Source organism: Scardinius erythrophthalmus (assembly GCF_964197995.2).
Source record: "Scardinius erythrophthalmus genome assembly, chromosome: 13".
Taxonomy (NCBI): domain Eukaryota; kingdom Metazoa; phylum Chordata; class Actinopteri; order Cypriniformes; family Leuciscidae; genus Scardinius; species Scardinius erythrophthalmus.
The window spans coordinates 27,103,504-27,125,406 of NC_138233.1; the positions used below are offsets into that span (position 1 = coordinate 27,103,504).

Genomic DNA, 21,903 nt, shown 5'->3' on the forward strand with positions numbered 1-21,903 from the left:
GATTTTTATTAACATAGTTTTGTTTTTTTTCCCTCCTTAGCAGGCTGATAAAATGAAGGGAGGTCTTCCTAATTTCCTGGATCATATCATTGCATCAGTAGTAGAGACAAAGAAGGCAGAGGGTCGGCGTGTGTCGGGGTCAGCAGAAGGCAGCGAGTCTGGGACTGTTCCTCGCAGAGAGGGGATGATGGGCCTCAGCGTACTCGACCCCCACACCTCCCACTCCTGGCTGTGTGATGGCCGTTTACTCTGCCTACAGGACCCCAGCAACAGCAACAACTGGAAGATCTTCAGAGAGTGCTGGAAACAAGGACAGGTGAGCAGTGACAGTCAAATGGAAGAACTTTTGTTTCATCAGTTGTGTTCCACTGATGCTAATAACACTTTTTTTATTTTTTTTTTAAGCCTGTGCTGGTCTCGGGCATACACAGGAAGCTGAAGGGTAACTTATGGAAGCCTGAGGCTTTCAGCCAGGAGTTTGGAGACCAGGATGTAGACCTGGTCAACTGTAGGAACTGCGCCATCATATCTGATGTCAAAGTCCGAGACTTTTGGGATGGCTTCCAGGTTATTTCCAGTGAGTACAGACGCTTTAACATCTTTAGACTTGAAAATTCTGAGCAAGATTGGACTGTATGCTCAAATTTGGCTTGTTTTTTTAAATTATTAACAACAGTTTAATTTATTGTTGAATAATTGTTAACATCCCTAACTATGATCCCTAACATCCTTAACTACACTGAACAAAATTATAAACGTAACACTTTTGTTTTTGCCCCCATTTTTCATGAGCTGAACTCAAAGATCTAAGACTTTTTCTATGTTCACAAAAGGCCTATTTCTCTCAAATACTGTTCACAAATTTGTCTTAATCTGTGTTAGTGAGCCATTCTCCTTTGCCGAGATCATCCATCCACCTCACAGGTGTGGCATATCAAGATGCTGATTAGACAGCACGATTATTGCACAGGTGTGCCTTAGGCTGGCCACAATAAAAGGCCGCTCTAAAATGTGCAGTTTTATCACACAGCACAATGCCACAGATGTCGCAAGTTTTGAGGGAGCGTGCAATTGGCATGCTGACTGCAGGAATGTCCACCAGAGCTGTTGCCCGTGAATTGAATGTCAATTTCTCCAAAGGCGCTCGTTGTCCTCATCGGGGTCTCGACCTGACTGCAGGTCGTCGTAACCGACTTGAGTGGGCAAATGCTCACATTTGATGTATGGACCCCCCAATACAGTAAAACTGGTCATTTTTAGATTTTTTTTGTTACCTTTTATCTTACCTTTTATTGTGGCCAGCCTAAGGCACACCTGTGCAATAATCATGCTGTCTAATCAGCATCTTGATATGCCACACCTGTGAGGTGGATGGATGATCTCTGCAAAGGAGAACTGCTCACTAACACATATTTAGACAGATTTGTGAACAATATTTGAGAGAAATAGGCCTTTTGTGTACATAGAAAAAGTCTTAAATCTTTGAGTTCAGCTCATGAAAAATGGGGCAAAAACAAAAGTGTTCCGTTTATAATTTTGTTCAGTGTATTTTGTGGTCACCAGTTAACCATAAATCCACTTTAACCTGGAGGTCTATTATATTCTCTTTTCTAGAACGGTTACAAGGTGGAGATGGCCAACCTATGGTACTAAAACTCAAAGACTGGCCTCCTGGAGAAGATTTCAGAGACATGATGCCCACTCGGTAGGTTTTCTGATGTCATATGTTCTTTGTATCTTCATCTGTGATATATCTAACTAAGAGCAGCCAGTGTGTTTAGCAGTTTTTATGATTTGGCTTATTTATGTTCTTGCAGGTTTGATGATCTCATGGACAACCTTCCTCTGCCAGAGTACACAAAGAGAGACGGCCGTCTCAACCTGGCTTCTCGTCTTCCAAACTTCTTCGTTCGGCCAGATCTGGGCCCTAAAATGTACAATGCCTATGGTAAGGGATCTTCATTAAAAACACTCAAGTACTCAAGAGGATTACATTGGCATTTTGTTAACCTCTTTCCTTCGCCGTGTCTCTCTCAGGTCTGATCTCCACAGAAGACAGGAAGGTTGGCACCACTAACCTGCATCTGGACGTATCCGATGCAGTCAACGTAATGGTGTATGTGGGTGTCCCAGAAGGAGAAAGTGAACAAGAAAAGGGTAAGCATTAAGCTTTTATAACATTTCTATTGCTAATTGTTTCTTTTCACTTATATTGCTAAATAATATTGTAATATTTTAGTTTGTATCTCCCAGATTTGTTGTCTGTTCCTGTACTGTATAAGGATGGGTATTTTGAGTAATTTTGTAATCTATTATTCTTGCCAAAAAACGAAAACCCCTTGTAATTAGCTCAAGGTAAAAAAAAAAAAAATTAAATCAAGTTTTTTATTTATATTTGGTCTTATTTGCAAATGTTATCACCAATAATGGTTTCAAACTTTCAGTGAAATACCAAAAATTTAAAATCCACACCGTGTTCACAAGCTGTTTAATTTCCCTGAAAACACGTCCTGTCCTAAAAGGGTTAGTTTAACTAAAAATGAAAATTGTCATTTGTTTACCACCCTCATGTTGTGCTGAACCCGTTTGACGAAATACGAAAGGAGAGGCAGAATTTGATGTCACTTTCATTGCGACTTTTTCCTCATAAAGTGAATGTTGAATTGGTCATTCCGTCTAACAAATTGTTTTGTGTTCTGTGGAATAAGGAAAGGTTTGGAATGATTATAATAATTACATTTTTAGGTGAACTGTCCATTTAGGCATAAGCTTAGAGAATCTACCCATAGATTAAATATTTAGATAGGAAAAATGGCAATTGAATAGAACAAAATAGACAGTGCCTTGCAAAAGTATTCAGACCCTAACTTTTTGTTACAATATTTTAAATTGGTGAATAATAGTCCCAAGCCTCCCTCAAGAGGTAGTTTCTTAGAGGCCACCATGGCAGACCTTATTAAGAGTAGAAGCTGTATTTAATTTGAAGAACAGTTGAAGGTTGTTTAAAATGTTCGGTGACAACATGCGTCTATGTTTGCAAAAAGGCGTACAGTATCGTTCATGAACAGTACGACATATTGAATGTCTTTCCCTCATAGCTGCATTTTTGTTGGTGTCATTAAATATAGCATCTGCTCTGACCAAGGTCTCTCATGGTAAAATCTGTGCAGATTATGAGCTATTGTAGCACTTTATCATCCTGATCCAAACCACTCACAGGCCAGTGGGCCGGATGCAGGCCTTTAGGACGGCCTGTGCTCTTAGGGTCTTACTACTTTTGACTGTGGCACCATTTCTCATTTACAGAAGCAGACCTCGCTGGATTTAAAGGTCTGTGCATTTTTTTCATTTGTCTCAATTTAGGCATGCCCCTCCCACTTTTCTCGCTCTCTCTTGTTCTACACTCCCATTGCTTTAACCCATCTCTTACTACTCTTTACATTAAATATGGGAATAAGTATGGACAATGCACCTCTCAGTGCACCATTTTGTACTCCATTCAGAATTTCCCAGGACACCAAAACATAGTGACCGTAGTGTTTTTTTTGTTGTTGTTACATTTCACTGTGTTTACGCCCCTTCAGACCACTTGATTGAGCAGCTTTATTTTTTAAAGGGGTCATATAATAAAGAAAACCACAATTTCCTTGGTTCTTTTCAAGTAGGAGTTTTATGTATAATGACGTATTACTTTCAGAAATCTAAATGTTTTTTAAAGGAATAGTTGACCCAAAAATTTAAACTCACTACATTTAAAACCCATGTGCTTCTAGTTCAGTTGTGCAACACAAAAGGAGATTTTTTTTTTCAAAGATTCTTCATCCCACTCTACAACAGTTGTTCACAGTAATATGTAATAGTATAGACCAGTGTTTCCCAACCCTGTTCATGGAGGCACACCAATGCTGCGTCCCAATTAGCCCTGATGCATCTTTAACGGACCGCTCTGCCGCTTAGTCCCGTGCATCCTGTCACCGTTTAAACTGCCCTGTCAATCACTGTCACAGTTAAAATCCTCCACATTTAATTTAATTTTATTTCCCTGTATTTGAGAGAAATACAGCACTTTGATCTGCCAATCGTGGGTCTTTCATGCGGGAGACTCTCCTCTGTTTGCATAATAATGCATTTAAAAGTGAAGGAAAGCTCATTTCTTCTTAACTCACAGCTGTGCTAAAGTCACACTCGCTGCTACTGCACCGTGCGAGCCAGTCTTGAGTTGCGGGCTTGCGGCAGCATGTTCTCTTGTTGTTTCCACCAGCGCAGGGCATCCCATAGTTTCTTTTAATTAATGAATGTCTAAATATATAAAAAGAAGCCTATAACGGGCGCGATGCTCGGCCTGCGTGTGAGCTTTGACGCTAAAAATGCAGGGCTCTAATCCAGATATATTTGAAATACTCATTTCAACATTACGATTTGGGACACACTAATTCTAATTTCAAATACTATTTAGGACAGAGAGCATGTCAATTGGGATGCAACAAAACTACACATTTTCAAACTCTTCCTAATCAAACACACCTGATTCAAATCATCAGCTCATTAGTAGGGAGACATACAAAATGTGCACTGTTGGTATGCCTCCAGGAACAGGCTTTGAAAACGCTAGACATAGTTAAAGACCCAGACACACCAAATGACATCAATGAACATCAAAGGACTGTGACGTCACCTGCGTCTGGGCCAAAAAGTTGAAAACTCTGCAAAGACTACAGCCAATGGCCAACTTGCTAATGTTCTGTGCCTCGGTGAGAGGAAATAACTCTTCATACCAGCAGGTTGCAGGAGTCTGTATTCATTATTCAAAAGAAGAACCAATAATCGGACCGTAAACAAAGCAGCGCTTGCTTACCACTTTCACACCAATCTCGCCCCCTGCAGATGGATTCATTGAAAATCTCAGATGAGATGAGCACTCAGAGCACTGTTTGTGCCCTCTTGACTTTGTTATTCACTTTCGCTTTTCTTGTGCACTGGTTCGCTGAGCTGACCAGCCAATCAGAGTGAACTCTCTCACTAATGACTCTGATTGAACATGCTCAATTGGCTGAAAAGCTGCGGGGTTCGACTAGTGCCAACAGTGCAGAACACACGACAGAAACTAGACCGATAGACACTCACCATGGCCCAACATTGGTCGTCCGTCGGTTTAGTGTGTCACAGGCTTGTGCACTATATTCCAGGTCTTCTGAAGTTGTATGACAGCTCACTGGAGAGGGGTCTGTTCTTAAAGGACAAATCAAGTGAAAAATGAACCTGGGGTTAATTAACACATGGTTACCGAGTCGATCGTTCCCTGCAATGCGTTTTCATGAAAATCGAATGTAAAGAGTTTTATTTATAAAAACAGATTAGCTCATAACACTAGTATATGGGGCAGAGAGTAAGTAAAAGTAAATCGCTAGTTAATACCACTAACAAGGCTCAAAATAGCCTCACACTAACACGGTAACATAATGAGGGTCCTTACATACAAACCGAAGCATTGAGAACTTTGTAAGTGTACAGACAGTTTAATAAGAAGATACTTTATAAAGACAGTACATTACGCATTTACAGGCAGGAGCCATTTTGGAAAACAGTCTCGACTAGTCGAGCCACGAACGCCGTGCGATGTGAGCTGGTCGATAGGAATTACGTTTGTGAAATCTAATGTAGCACGGCGTTCGTGGCTCGACTAGTCGAGACTGTTTTCCAAGATGGCTCCTGCCTGTAAATGCGTAATGTACTGTCTTTATAAAGTATCTTCTTATTAAACTGTCTGTACACTTACAAAGTTCTCAATGCTTCGTTTTGCATGTAGGGACCCTCATTATGCTCCCGTGTTAGTGTGAGGCTATTTTGAGCCTTGTTAGTGGTATTAACTTGCGATTTACTTTTACTTACTCTCTGCCCCATATACTATTGTTATGAGCTAATGTTATGATTTTCATGAAAACGCATCGCAGGGAACGATCGACTCGGTAACCATGTGTTAATTAACCCCAGGTTCATTTTTCACTGGATTTGTCCTTTAAGACGGATTCTGTTAACCGCTGCAACTAGATCAAATGGATCGCTCTTGAGTCGGTTGTCGTCAATGAACTGGTTAATCGGGTTCATACATTTCCAATATCAGACTGACTTGTTTAAAATTGCAGTGTTTCGCGATGACTGAAGGCCCTTGCACACTGAGTGCGAAATTCGCGTCCGAAATTTTCGCACGTTAAAAAATAAATACAACCTCACGTTATGTCAATCACACTTGCACACTGCCTCTGAAACTTTCGTCCGTAAAAAAAAAAAATCGGATCGGGTTCGATTTTCTGCGTTTTTCGCATCCGTAACAAGCTTTTGAATGGTGTTTTTACAGTTTAGAGCCACAGAATGACAGATCGAAAAAACGCATGCGAAAATTTTGGATTCAGTGTGCAAGGACCTTAATATTATGACCCCTTTAATATCTTATTGTTATCTGCTATAGGAAAAAAGCTTTTTTTTTTTCCTTTTTTTTTTTCTCCAGTGGTGGTTGTTAATCCTGTCATTTTTTTTTCTTTCTTTCTTTTAAAAGTTTTAAAAGATATTTGAATTGGAATTTGTTTTTATTCCAGGAATCTGGTCAGATTTTTTCTTTTCTTCTGTAGAATATATTGGGATACTGCAACAGTACATTGTGATTTAGTGCCCCCGCCCCCCTCCACATACAGCCTCTTTGCTCCGTTTGATTGCTTGATCAGTAGGGCTGTCAATAGATTAACATATTTCATCTCAATTAATCTCAACTTTCTTGTAGTTTACAAGTTATCACATTCAGTTCCTTTTTAAGACAAAAAGTCAAAACATGTCGTTATTGTGTTTGGTAGTTCTGCCACACAATGAGGAATGGTAACAATTTTCCCACTCTGTGTGTGTGGTATTATTCTTTTCTAACATGCTCTGAATCCCTGCTCCATTATGTTTGCATAAGTGTTTTGCGTGAGTGAGTAACTGATGGTGATGGAAGTGATTATTGCAATCCCACTGTTGTAATAAGTCCCTAATACCTGACAGTTATCAATGAGGCGGCTTTCACACTGGGCATGTTCGCTGCGGTCCGAGTCAGAGCGTGATTGTTCCGGTCCTGCAACGTTTGTCTGGTTTCACACTCAACTTGATTCTATCGAACCCTGTTGTGTTAACATGCACTGAATGTCTTCACAAACGTGCACGGTGCATGACAGAAAACAGGACGTGGGTCAATAAATTGTGTTTTTTATTAATTTGGTGCTATTATGCGCAGCAGATTGAACGACACTTCACTGCAAACAGACTCTTTTAAAGGGTAACTAAACCCTAAACCAACTTTTTTTAGTTAATGCTCTGTAAGAATGGGGCTTTATTAGTGCTGTTCATTGATTCGAGTAACTTTTTTGACATTTGGGTATAAAGTGTTTTCATGGTGTAAAAACGTCTGAGTGCTGCCCTCTTAAGGTTGAACGGTGGCTACTGCAGTTGAATTTTCCTATTGGATGTTGCGGTGGCAAGTGACGTAAGCGGTGGCAGGTGACGTAAGCAGGTTCCAGCTCACCACGCCCTTGGTACGAGCTCACCACGCCCTTGGTACAAGCTAGCATAGATTTATCTGTATTGTACAGTGGGCAGGAGGGTACGTAGGTGTGTAGTGTTGCTGGTTGCAACAGCACTGCTGGACTGCATAGCTTTCCAGCAGACTTGGAAATTAGGCGCCAGTGTTTGCATGCACTTGGCCTGGAAGACCGTGAGTGTGAAACCTGCATTTTACGCGGGATTGCTTCTCCAACGCAATAGAGGTGGAAATGGGCTTCTCCACACAGCTCGCGCTGAAAAGCGACGCGGTGCCAAACACTGCTCCTCCTGCATGGACTCCACCACCGCAGCGGCGTCTTGATGTGAGTGATCTTATATATAATCACAATTTATGGTTAGGCTAAAGTTAATCCTCTGGGGTTGACAAACGCGTTGGCGCATTTTTCTGGATTTTTTCACATTCAAATTTTTTGCCTATAGAGAGCATGCGCTATTGACATAAACTCGATAAAACTCATCAGATGCATGTACTTTACGTCGTCTTGTGACCCTGTGAGCAAACTCTCCATTTTAGAGAGTCTGACAGCAGGTCTCAGGTGCACGCCCCCCCGCTCACGGTTCGTCCCCTCTATCTCCGCTGGGGTCTGCCCACTTTTCTAGCATTTTTCAAATATTGCCAGTGGGTGGAGTCAGGCTCTGACCAGGGGTTTAGTTACCCTTTAAGGAGACAGTGGATTGCAAGCCATTCATTAATTAATTGCGCTCACTCTGCACAATGACACTGCACTCTCACTCATGCTTGTATCCAAGGGAAATCATCACTACTGTCATCCCTCACATGTTTTGTTGAACTGAAATGCATGTGTGCAGGTTACTTTAATTCCTGAACAAGTGCGCACCCGAGTTGCTTTCACATTCACGTAAATGGCACCACAGTTCGAGTGCAACTAAACTCAGACCACCGCCTTCAGGTAGCCTCGGGTTTGGACCCCGGGTCCGCACGACAGCTTTCACGTTACCAATTTTTCATGCGAACCGTGCTCCGTTTTCAACTAAACTGCCAGTGTGAAGCACCCTTGTGTTGGTACCTGCGACAGTCTTAAACAGCAAGAAAAGAGTAGGGATGTCCCGATCAAGTTTTTTGGGCCCCCTGATCAGATTCGAGTCATTGCATTTTGAGTATCTGCTGATATGAAGTCCTGATCCGATACTTGCACAAACACTTCAAGTACATTTAAAGGTATAGCGGAGGATCTTTCCGAATTTTAGATAAGAACCGCCCTCTCCACTTTTTGAAAAAATGCACATGCGCAACACTCTACCTGCTCCCGAGAGGGAACGCCTATTAACGTGTGCGAGGTTCTCCTCGTGCACGCTCTGTTTACAAGTTGCTGTCGGCATCGCTCATACAAGATTACTTTCCAAAAGAAGATTTGCACTTTTTCTCCAAATAGCATGCCAAACTTTACCTGTCGAGTAGAAACTTCGCGACTGAGGCATCAGTGGGAAGCCCAACCTGTGTTATCAGCGCACGCCATCGTGTGAAACAATCTCCCAAAAACACTCTGATCTTGTTTCTCTCTTCTGAGGCCTTTCTCTTCTTCTCATACAGTTCGTACAAACTTTTTCTCTTGCGACCCTCAGACATTTTCAAAGGACCCGGTGAAACGGCGAGCTTCAATGAATGGCTTAGCTCTAGCTCACCACACATAAACACCTGAAAGTGCGCATGCGCAGAAAGCGAAAACTAAGGGACGAGCCAGGGACGAGCACGTACGACGGCCTTACGTAAACATATCACCAGAATGATTGACACTTAGGTGGACCAATAGTTTACACTACCCACCCGGAAAAAGAAAATCCTCCGCTATACCTTTAAGTACATTTAAATCAATCCAATGTAGATAAACAATTACTAACTACAGTAATTATATTTATAGGCCTGTGTGTGTGTGTCTCTTTCTAGTTTTGGTGATGTCTTTGTTGGGCAGGGAGAGAGAGCATGTTGTCGAAAATAGCAAGTACGCTGTCAGATAAAGTGATGGTGTTAACAGCATAACAAAGAATAAATCGTATGTGTTAACATTAATTTTGACAGCCCTATTGTTAGTATTAAATATTGACTTGCCCGACTAATGCTTAGAGACCCTTTGCAGTATGGCATTAAATGATGGACAAAACAGCGCAAGCGCATGAACAGGGCACAAGTGAACTACAGCAGTGTGAGCACAGTGACAAAGCTTGCACGTAAAATGTAAACCTGCAGAAAGCCCAAACAAAGCCCCAAAAAAGATTGTGCACAGATCAACACAGTGTGAGGAGAAATAACAAAACCGTGAGTCCTGACAGGTCTTTTTTCTTTCTTGTTTTCTCATGATCTCAACTTTTTCTCATTACAGTGAGGAAAATAAGTATTTGAACACCCTGCTATTTTGTTCTCCCACTTAGAAATCATGGAGGGGTCTGAAATTGTCATCGTAGGTGCATGTCCACTGTGAGAGACATAATCAAAAAAAAAAAAATCCAGAAATCACAATGTATGATTTTTTTAACTATTTATTTGTATGATACAGCTGCAAATAAGTATTTGAACACCTGAGAAAATCAATGTTAATATTTGGTACAGTAGCCTTTGTTTGCAATTACAGAGGTCAAACGTTTCCTGTAGTTTTTCACCAGGTTTGCACACACTGCAGGAGGGATTTTGGCCCACTCCTCCACACAGATCTTCTTTAGATCAGTCAGGTTTCTGGGCTTTCGCTGAGAAACACGGAGTTTGAGCTCCCTCCAAAGATTCTCTATTGGGTTTAGGTCTGGAGACTGGCTAGGCCAGGCCAGAACCTTGATATGCTTCTTATAGAGCCACTCCTTGGTTATCCTGGCTGTGTGCTTCGGGTCATTGTCATGTTGGAAGACCCAGCCTCTACCCATCTTCAATGCTCTAACTGAGGGAAGGAGGTTGTTCCCCAAAATCTCGCAATACATGGCCCTGGTCATCCTCTCCTTAAAGGGGAAATGAAGCAGTCAATCAAGTTTACATGATTTACAAGATGGATTTCCACTTTAATCAACAATTATATAAGAAACATGACAAATGTAAACATATAAAAGAAAAAAAAGAAAAAACGTTATATCTTTTGCTGCCAGGGCGCCGCCATTGTGTGCAGTATTCTAAAGTGTGACGTCACGGGGTTGGTTGGCTTTAATAAACCTGGCTGAATGTATTAATATCACGACGTCAAACTGTCTACACCACGGAGTTTTGACCGCGAACAACTAACGTTAGGTAGGCCTACAGTCATTATTAGCTAACAGCTGTAAGCATGAACTAGCTAACACTAAGTGTTTAGCTAACTTTAGTGGAGTTTATTAGTACCAGACAAAAAGACGACGTCTAACGTTAACGTTATGTTAACAAACTGCACATGGAAACATTGTTCGCGATGTCTGCCATCATATTCATGTCTCTTGTCAACAACACCATGTAAGTTAGCATGTATTAATATATGCATTTGAGCCGATACGGCGTGGGAACCGAGCAGTGGTAAGTTACGTTGTTATGTCGAAGAGCCGGTGGTGGTTTTGGGCAAAGAGCGGGTTGGTAAGTTGCAACGCGTGTGGCTGTTGTAATGCGATGCCCACCGTGTCAGAGTCCATCTGCTGTATATAACATATAACGTTAGACTTCATTAGTTGTTCGCGGTCAAAACTCTGTGGTGTAGACAGTTTGACGTCGTGATATTAATACATTCAGCCAGGTTTATTAAAGCCAACCAACCCCGTGACGCCACACTTTAGAATACTGCACACAATGGTGGCGCCCTGGCAGCAAAAGATATAACGGTTTTTCTTTTATTTCTTTTATATGTTTACATTTGTCATGTTTCTTATATAATTGTTGATTATAGTGGAAATCCATCTTGTAAATCATGTAAACTTGATTGACTGCTTCATTTCCCCTTTAATACAGTGCAGTCGCCCTGTCCCATGTGCAGAAAATACCCCCCAAAGCATGATGCTACCACCTCCATGCTTCACAGTAGGGATGGTGTTCTTGGGATGGTACTCATCATCATTCTTCTTCCTCCAAACACGTTTAGTGGAATTATGACCAAAAAGTTCTATTTTGGTCTCATCTGACCACATGACTTTCTCCCATGACTCCTCTGGATCATCCAAATGGTCATTGGCAAACTTAAGACGGGCCTTGACATGTGCTGGTTTAAGCAGGGGAACCTTCCGTGCCATGCATGATTTCAAACCATGACGTCTTAGTGTATTACCAACAGTAACCTTGGAAACGGTGGTCCCAGCTCTTTTCAGGTCATTGACCAGCTCCTCCCATGTAGTTCTGGGCTGATTTCTCACCTTTCTTAGGATCATTGAGACCCCACGAGGTGAGATCTTGCATGGAGCCCCAGTCCGAGGGAGATTGACAGTCATGTTAAGCTTCTTCCATTTTCTAATGATTGCTCCAACAGTGGACCTTTTTTCACCAAGCTGCTTGGCAATTTCCCCGTAGCCCTTTCCAGCCTTTTGGAGGTGTACAATTTTGTCTATTGTGTCTTTGGACAGCTCTTTGGTCTTGTCCATGTTTGTAGTTGGTTTCTTACTGATTGTATGGGGTGGACAGGTGTCTTTATGCAGCTAACGACCTCAAACAGGTGCATCTAATTTAGGATAATAAATGGAGTGGAGGTGGACATTTTAAAGGCAGACTAACAGGTCTTTGAGGGTCAGAATTCTAGCTGATAGACAGGTGTTCAAATACTTATTTGCAGCTGTATCATACAAATTAATAGTTAAAAAATCATATATTGTGATTTCTGGATTTTTTTTTTTTAGATTATGTCTCTCACAGTGGACATGCACCTACGATGACAATTTCAGACCCCTCCATGATTTCCAAGTGGGAGAACTTGCAAAATAGCAGGGTGTTCAAATACTTATTTTCCTCACTGTATATACACATAAAAAGCAGTTTTCTCGCTATGCAATTTTAACTTAAGTTGGTTTGATATTGGACATTCGTTAAACATTCAATATTTTCTTCAGCATTAAACAATGTGTAAACACAAAAAATAGTGACGGTTCATTTTGTATTTCATTCAGATCATGAGCAGTCAGCTGTCATCTGAGCCCAAGCACCAATGGCCCATAACCAAGTAAACACTAATAAATAAATCATTTAATATATTTGTAGAAATTATAATCTACTGTACTGGAGTGCAGAAATGCTACACAGAACAAATGGTCATATTTAAGATGGCATGTTTGAAAAAAACAAATAAATGGAAAATTTTTGTGATGCTGGTGTCAGGTTAAATGAAAATGTGCTGTCTGTATGTTTCTTTTTTCATTAATACCACAGCAGTATATAACTGTCTTTATAGAAATCTTGAAATATTTATTTTCTACAAAAGGCAAATCAAATTGAATCTTAATTTTAAATGGACAGCAATATATTTGTCATGTCTGGCAATTTGAAAAAATGTTTTATTGGGGTCTATAAAAGTTCAAACCCCCCTGTAGTCAATAATTTTATTCCTTATCTCATCTTTGATCACCAAAATGACATTTAAATGTATTTTCCTGGAAAACAATTCTTCATGCCTCATTTAGTTTACGCAGTTCTATGTCTCTGTCTTTGGTTCACTGCAGTTTTAAGGAGAAAGTACTCAGCAATGGTGTTGACTAATGAATTTGCACATGGTTTGTCTTAAAGCATATTAAAAACACCACATATAAACATCATTTAAAAGCTTGATTTTCACCACAGGGGGACTTCAAATTAACATTTAACGATCTATAAGCCTTTCACATTTCTACACTAGTTCATTTGTATTACTGTGGTGTACGGACAGTATAGTTGTATATAATTAGATTAATGCATTTCTATTCAAAGAGATGGAAACTGATAGAAAAACATTAGGCTTAAAAGATTCCTTATCCTGTGGTACATTAATACCCCAACTTTCATTTGAAATAGCTGACTGTTTATAATGTGCTCTTAGCCTCCCCGAGCATCATGCATCAGCTTGTTTGCCTTTATGGAAACCCGCTGCTCCGATGCACAACGAATCTTACAGCTACTAAGACATGTGAACTCAGAAAGCAAACGTATCCCTTTAACATAATACAAGCAGCAGAGTTGAGCAAACTCTAGATTTTTGGATTCGCGATTTCTGCAGGTGTACATTTTACGTGTGAGCTTTGTCACTGTGCTCACGATTCTTTGTTTATGGGCATGCGCTCTTTTGTCCATTTAAAGCCATAGTGTAGACACAAACGAGGCTCTTACAATCAATATGAATAGTACACCTGTAGTTCGCTGTCTTATTGAAAAGATAAAGACTTTAACACAAGTTATGATTGTGTGTTTGTTTACTGATCAAGCTGTTATTACTGCAGAGGTGATGCTGACCATTGAAGAGGGTGATGTGGATGAGATGACTAAGAAAAGAGTCTACGAGATCAAGGAGAAACCTGGAGCTCTCTGGCACATCTACGCCGCTAAAGACGCAGAAAAGATCCGCGAGCTCCTGCGAAAGGTGAAAGAATGATGTTGTTTGTTTGATGTTATTGCTTTAAGTTTTAGTTTACCCAAAAAAGAAGATTGCCCAAACAATGTTCTCTACTTTCTATGTTTTTCATACGGTATGAATGACTGAAGTTAATTTCACCCATTTTATTGCAGGTTGGAGAAGAACAAGGACAAGAGAACCCACCAGACCACGATCCTATCCATGACCAGAGCTGGTACCTGGACCAGACGCTGCGCCGCAGGCTGTTCGAGGAGTATGGAGTCCAGGGCTGGTCCATTGTGCAGTTTTTGGGAGATGCCGTGTTCATCCCAGCTGGTGCGCCACATCAGGTTAGTTACTGAGATCATGTCCACCAGAGTTAAGTTCAAAATCATGCACTTGAAACTAGGGGTGTGCGATATTGACACAATTATATCTCGGTAGTATCAGGGATTTTGTCGATATCGATAATTAGACAATTTGCTGTGTGTGTTTTTGCGCTGGTACGTTAACTGACTCCTGAAGATTTTCATAATCTTTATCAGAAATAAACGTTTTCATTAAGGGCTTATTTGTCACCATTTTTTTTCTAACCTTTATGCATTATGCATAATTAAAATAATAAGAAACATACTACTTCCATGTTGCTTCTGTCACGTGACCTACCAGCGTCAGTTACGTCGCTTCACCGTCAGTGTCCATCAAATGCGCACTTCAGAATCTCGCTGGAAGTAGTAGATCATCCAGGTACTTTTCACCTACTGTTCTCTTTTGGCATACTGTTTTTCGCATACTATATAGTAAGGAAGTATTTGATTTCAGATGCAACGGCAGTCTATATGAATGGATCATTGAATCATTGGTTCGTTCAAAAATGCTGATACTTTCAGGAAAGAAACACCACTGTGATGCACTGAGACGGCTGTGTTGTGATTGGTTTGGAGCTATTTTCATTGGCAAATAGGGTTGGGCGGTATTACGGTAATATCGGATACCGCGGGATCTTAAAATAGCACCGGTATCAGTTTCAATACCGTCATTACCGGCACTTATATAGCCTATAATATATATCTTAATTTTTTCTTAATTTTAATAAATTTTTCATCAACCAAATTGCCTGGATTTAATATAATCATGACATGATGGGCGCTGGCATGCCACGGTCACTTGCATTGAAATCTCATAAATTAACCGAAACTCAAACTGGCGATCGTCAATTTCTTTAAACAAAACAATTCAAAACGAAAAGAAATATAGGGTAGGCTACTCTCTGATTAATCCATGATGTGCATTTTTCTCTATAGCGTTCACAGAGATGCCGATCGTCAATTTCTTTAAACGAAACAATTCAAAACGAAAAGAAAAAAGCCACTCTGATTATTTAATCCATGATGTGCATTTCTCTCTAGGCGCGTTCATACAGAGATGCGATCATCAATTTCAGTAAACGAAACCATACAAAACGAAAAGAAAAGAAATAGACTAGCCTACTCTCTGCAATCCATGATGTGCATTTCTCTCTATCGTTCACTATGGAGATGGCGATCGTCAATTTCTTTAAATGAAACAATTCAAAACGAAAATAAATCTGATTGATTAATGATGTGCATTTCTCTCTATAGGCGCGTTCACTACAGAGATGGTGATCGTCAACTTCCATCTTTGCAGAAAAGTTTTATTAATAAAAATCAATGGACGCGTCACCGGATTACAAAGGCACTTCTTGCTTGTTGCACGCACACAGATATTATGTTGAATAATGGTGGGCTCGGGCTCATAATAACAGTTAATGCCGTCGGCCGGACTCAGACACAACGTGCACGGCTTGATTTTATTTTTTTTTATTTTTTTTTATTTGGCATTCAGTTTCTGAATGGTGTAGGCACAAGCCAACAGTTTGGTGATGCCGTCTGAGCCCATTATGTCATAATTTTTAATTAGTCACGGTAATACCGTATACCCCGGTACAATAGGGAGGAGGTTTGACGGTATCAAAATTCCAATACCGCCCAAGCCTATTGGCAAAACAGAGCAAAAAGACTATATTTTACATGTGACAATAACAATTTTAACTTACAGATTTTCTAAAACGGTTCAATAAACAAGATCACATTTACAATCATGCTGACATTCAGCACGCGATATTGCTGTACAATATCATATAGAAATACAAGACAAACTCGTATGGAATTGTGTGGTCATTCTAGCTGAATTCTACTAGGCGACTTCATAAAGGGAAAGCGAAATCATTCAAGGCCTGTTGTTGTTTGTTTTTAACAAAGTGAATGAATTATGTCTGCTTCCACATGATTAAAACAACAATTCTAAATCGGATAGATCTGGTCCTTGATTATGATTGGTTGAGCCGTGTTCGAAGCAGTTGTAAACAGCTTTATAAACACAGACCTGTGACCGCATTACAACAGTATTACTGAGTCAATGCATCGGTGTTGTATTTGTCAAACCTAGCCAGGTATGTGGAATAACCGAAAACAGTTACTCCATACCTGTCCTGTGCTTCGTGTCGTGCCTAAAAAACTCCCCTTAGCGGTTCTAAATTCACTGTGAACCACTGCTTCACAGGGCTTATTGCTTTATTACGATAATATCGTAGACGATGCATATGACTCACCCCTACTTGACACATAAATACTCATTTAATCTCCTCATCTTGGTTTTGCCAGGTGCACAATCTGTACAGCTGTATCAAGGTTGCAGAGGACTTTGTTTCTCCTGAACACGTGAAGCACTGTTTTAGACTGACGCAAGAGTTCCGGCATCTTTCCAACACTCACACGAACCACGAGGACAAGCTACAGGTATTTCTATACCTGTCCTTCCAAACCTGACGTGACTTTCTTCTGTGGAGCACAAAATCAATTTTTCAGCGTTTATGCCTGATCATGCTGTGTTTGTGTTGTTCACAGGTGAAGAACATCATCTACCATGCTGTGAAGGATGCTGTGGGAACACTAAAAGCCCATGAGCCCAAGATAGGCCGCTCTTAGTTGGAGAGATTTGGGTTTGGATGAGGCCAGTGCGCTCGCAAAACAAGCTGTTTATAATGGAACGTCTCTCAGCGTTTTGGTAGGATGAAGATGCTGCTTCATCAGTGTTACAAAAGCATTGTTTAGTTTTACAATCCTTTTCTCTGTATTTAAAAAGTCTGTTTTTTGCTCCGCGTTTAAAGTTTGTTGGACTGTTCAGAGAGCTAGTGATTATAAGCTGACGAATCTTTTAAAAGGCCTTCAACAAGGTTTTTCTATGACTTCTGTGAAAAGTGAGCACTGGGTTTCCTTCTTAGAGAACATTCTGTGCTCTTCAATGAAGGAGAGCTTTTAGTTAAGATGGGGGTCAACAGAAATTAAAATGATTAAAAGATTCCCACCACCTTGTCCAGGAGAGGTGGAGATGAACATGGAAGGGAACTAGACCAAAGTTTTTTAGTTTTGAGTTTTTTTTTTTGTTTTTGTTTTTTGTTGATGAAAACATGTCCTTTTGCTTTTTTGTAATATGCCATTTAGGTAATATTTCACTGACAACAGGAGTTAGACTGGCGTTGAGGAACAGTCATTCAAGAATCAACAATTCCAGTTCTGCAGAACTACTGCTCATTAATATGTACCAATATATATATTGATCTTAGCAGTGTGTATGATTTTTTTTTTCACAATAAAGATTTACAAGAAAGGATTTGGCCCTGTTGTTTGGAAATGACACAACAAATTTCTTAGCTATCTATTTGTTAAATGCTTACTATTTTATTTTATAAGACATTTTGTGGTTCATGGATGGCACTGCAATAAACTAAAGCTTTTGAAATATTGTTGGTTTACCTTGAGATTTTCTTGATGCACGAGGGAAACTTTAGCTGTAATCAGTGTTTAACAAATATCTTTTGACTTGTGCTTCAGTAAAGTTTTGTAGGAAGAATCTGAAAATTGTGCATTTAAATCATAAACACAACTAGAAGTGTACAACATTGCCAGAAGTGTGTGTGACTGACAAGCTGGACAACTGAGTCACTGAAATTACTGAACATTTTGTTGACCAAACGACCAAAGGAGACAGTCATTTTTCTCTTTTAATATATAGCATAGTATTAATTTAAAGATGCACTTAAAGACTAATTCTATTAATTCTGTTACGCACTTTTATTGCAAAATGTAGAGGACATTTTATGCGCTTTATCATATAGAGCGATACCGGGTATGCTAATACAATGCTAAATCATAAATCAGATATATGTAGAATAACATTATGATGTCCAGCAATTGATTTAAATAGTACATTGGGTTTAATTTGTTGTTTAATGAGCTCCAAAATAGTTTGTTATAGTTTATCAGACACAAAAACGAAGCGTTTTTGCTCACCCTCAAAATGTGACATGTTATGTTGGAATTCTGTGCACTCCCCTTATGGTCCGGGTCAAATTGACCCGCATTGGATTCAATACAATTCCTCAAAAATCACACTATGAAAAACAACAAAGATTCAGGTTCAAACTGTAAACTTTTAATATCAGCATTTGTCAAATATTCCAAAAAATATATATCTGAAGATATGATTTAATGAAAATGTTTTTTAACCATTTTTTAAAACTATTTAAAATTTGAATATACGTTATATTTATATATATTTGCATATACATTTTTTCAACTTTTTTTTTTTTTTTTTTGCTTAGAACATCATAACTGAACAATTAATCAATTAATCTGAGCTCATTTTTCCTGCTTATGTCGAAGTCTCAAGATATTTCAGATATCTTGAATATATAAATGAGAGCTTATTTTACTATTTGTGTCTGTCAAATATTTTCATTTGTAATTTGCAATTAATTCTGAACACCATGATTTAGCTTTTTCAAGTGTGTTTGGTTTGGGTTAGAGCACTTTTAGATACACTTACACTTTAGAACTGGAGTTAATGCCCTGACATACATAAAATAAATGTTTTTATTTTGTGTCTGTACAGTTCCTTTTGAATAGCAGCCTATGATGGACATCACAGACGTAATAGTAATTTTGTTTGTATTTGTCAAAAAAAAAAACACACCAGTATGTTGAAACTTTGCATGCATGTTCATGATGATAAATGAGAAAAAGTCACAAAATATCAAGAAAAAAATAAAAGGTTTAATGTTATTTCAGGTAGCTTGAAAAAATAAATGATAGATAATTTTTACCATCTGTGGCTGACAAAATGTTTTTCTGCATTGAAATAAGTGTGGAAAACTAAATTTTTTAGCTTCATAAGGTAGTAAAAAAAATAAAATAACAAATTATAACCAAGAAATGTTATTATTTTGGGTCCGTACAGTTGCCTTAGAGCGTTAAAATATGCGGGTCAAATTGACCCGCGAACATCACGAAAGGAACAGTAATTTTGTTTGTATATGTCAAAAATCACCAGCATGTTGAAACTTTGCATGCATGTTCATGATGATAAATGAGAAAAAGTCACAAAATATCAAGAAAAAAAACATAGGTTAACCAGTATTTCCAACAACTAGAAAATCTAAACAGGTCAAATTGACCCGCAACATAACACAAGGGTTACATGCAATATAAAAATATCTGTGGGGTATTTTGAGCTAAAACTTACACACTCTGGGGACATCAAAGACATATTTTACATCTTGTGAAAAGGGCATTATACCACCCCTTTAAGACAGAAATGTCTTATTATTGCTGTTAACACAACTCTTGCAAATAAATACACATTTTATTTTTATATATAAAGTTGTTTTTCAAATGTGCATTATATATATGTGTGTGTGTGTGAGTGAAGGCCTATTTCTCTCTGCTCTCAACTTTAAAACTTGCAACAACATGAAAAAAAATTGTGAAATATCTGAGTTAAAGGGATACTTCACCTCTGGGAAGATGAATGTGTATTTAAAATAGGTCATTTAAGTAGAACATTTACATTTATTTATTTAGCTGACGCTTTTATCCAAAGCGACTTACAATTGCTATATATGTCAGAGGTCGCACGCCTCTGGAGCAACTAGGGGTTAAGTGTCTTGCTCAGGGACACATTGGTGTCTCACAGTGGATTCGAACCCGGGTCTCTCACACCAAAGGCACGTGTCTTATCCATTGCGCCACCACCACCCCCAAGTAGAAGAAATGTGAAGAAATTTTTGAATTTGGAGCTTTCTAGACTGAGAAAAGCCAGAAAATGTATTTTTGGCTTATGTGGATGAAAGACAACAACTCCCAGAATGCACTTGCTTCGCTGCCTTAGGAGGCCACGCCTACCGGTAAGAGTGCGCAGTTGAAAACAACAAGGCTAGCCTAGTACGTGATGAGTTTGCCAGGGATTTAGAGATGCCCAAAATGTCCGGGATTCGGCTTTTGCGTTCTACAGTCACCATTCATTCATCATGTTTACTGTGGCGAGCAGGACGAGGCTGACGGCCGCGGGAGAACGGCGCGAGGCCTGTGGCGTCATTACTGAGACGCGCCGGGTCTTGCATCTCTCACAGAGGAGCGGGAATTTTCTTAGCAATGGTAAAACGCACATCAACCGATCACTTGTTTAGCGTTCATGTAAACACTACATTCAGATTCACCAATCGGAATGAATTCAGTTAGATTGAAACAAAAGGTGTGCATGTAAACAATGAATGGCGACCGCAGAACGCAAAAGCTGAATCCTGTACATTTTAACCGATCTCGCCCGCCAGACAAGTCTGGGAAAAGGAGGATGGTGACCCCTACTTACTCAGCTTTCTCCTACTATTCAGCTTTCTCCACTTAACAAGAGCCTGCTAGCTTAGCTTCCAAAGAAAGACGGCTGACACTGTGTACATTCTGTGAGTGAGATCCCACCCTCTATGGGCGGGCTGAAAACATGCGGAACAACGCCATCTACTGGCTGTAGTCTTTAGCCTCTGGCCAGAAATTCCTCCAATGACGCAAAATGACGATTTTTGCGTCATCGGAGGATTTTTTCAAGACAAAAAAATACATAAATCTCATGTCTCAGGGGGATATGAGGGTGGAAAGCACGGTAATGCGAAAATACTACAGGTTTTCTACTAATACAAAGCTTAATGCTAAATCCTGAAGTATCCCTTTAAGTGCTCATGTTATTAACCCACGCTTTAACTTTCAGGGTTGTGACAAAGAGATACTGTGACGCTTGGTTTTGGGTTCCCTTTCGAGAGCGGTAACTTCTACATTGCGTCAGCTGATGCTGCGGGAACTCCTCCCTTCTCGACTTTTGTTGAAATCTTATAGGCTAACGGCAGTTGGGCATTATAATATGACGCGGGCATATGTGTCAGAATCTCTTTCTTCACGCTGTCATTGTTGAAATTGCACCTGAGGACTAATGACCTTTTCTTCCTCTTATCCAATGGCTAACCTTTGCAGGATTTGTGCGGGCCCCATCGACCCGCCCCACACCTACAAGTTCTACGCCGCCTGCCTGTGCCCGGCCCACGCCAACGCGGCATTCTTGGGCCCTGTCCCAAATGGCACACTTCATATGCACTTTCGGTCTTGTGGACTTACAATGGCTGCCGTGTGTGCATGTCTGTTAAGTCCGTGAGACCGTAGGGTGTCCCATTTGTCTTTTTAGGCCTCAGAAGGGTGTCCACGAGCGCCCCCTGCCGAGCCTGCACTGAAGCGGACTCCGCAGCAGACTTCTTCCCGACAGTCAAAGCGGCATTACGTCACGAAAGTGCGGACTCGCAGGAAGACCAAGAGTACTTAGGGTGCCAATTGGGACAGGGCCTTGGACTCCACGTGCGTGCACTGCGCCAACCTGCCGGTGCGCACTTGAGAACCAGGAAGAGTTTTTGCTCATACTATTACGGGGTCGAGGCCCACTGCCACCAGGG

At 40.1% G+C, this 21,903-nt stretch overlaps 1 protein-coding gene across 5 annotated transcripts in view; it reads left to right on the forward strand.

The window, feature by feature from the left end:
• kdm3b (lysine (K)-specific demethylase 3B) overlaps nucleotides 1-17,742 on the forward strand; it is a 33,621-nt gene extending 15,879 nt beyond the window's left edge. The window contains exons 16-25 of one of the 5 annotated variants that reach the window (XM_081382606.1): nucleotides 41-316; nucleotides 406-577; nucleotides 1,615-1,705; nucleotides 1,818-1,948; nucleotides 2,038-2,157; nucleotides 3,307-3,330; nucleotides 13,924-14,078; nucleotides 14,225-14,401; nucleotides 16,736-16,870; nucleotides 16,979-17,742. In XM_081382606.1, the coding sequence (XP_081238732.1) occupies nucleotides 41-316; nucleotides 406-577; nucleotides 1,615-1,705; nucleotides 1,818-1,948; nucleotides 2,038-2,157; nucleotides 3,307-3,330; nucleotides 13,924-14,078; nucleotides 14,225-14,401; nucleotides 16,736-16,870; nucleotides 16,979-17,059 (1,362 nt within the window). In that variant the 3' untranslated portion in view covers nucleotides 17,060-17,742. The remainder of the gene's footprint in view (nucleotides 1-40; nucleotides 317-405; nucleotides 578-1,614; nucleotides 1,706-1,817; nucleotides 1,949-2,037; nucleotides 2,158-3,306; nucleotides 3,331-13,923; nucleotides 14,079-14,224; nucleotides 14,402-16,735; nucleotides 16,871-16,978) is intronic. The other 4 variants (XM_081382607.1, XM_081382608.1, XM_081382609.1 and 1 more) reach the window with 4 other exon arrangements.
• The last annotated feature ends 4,161 nt before the right edge of the window (nucleotides 17,743-21,903 follow it).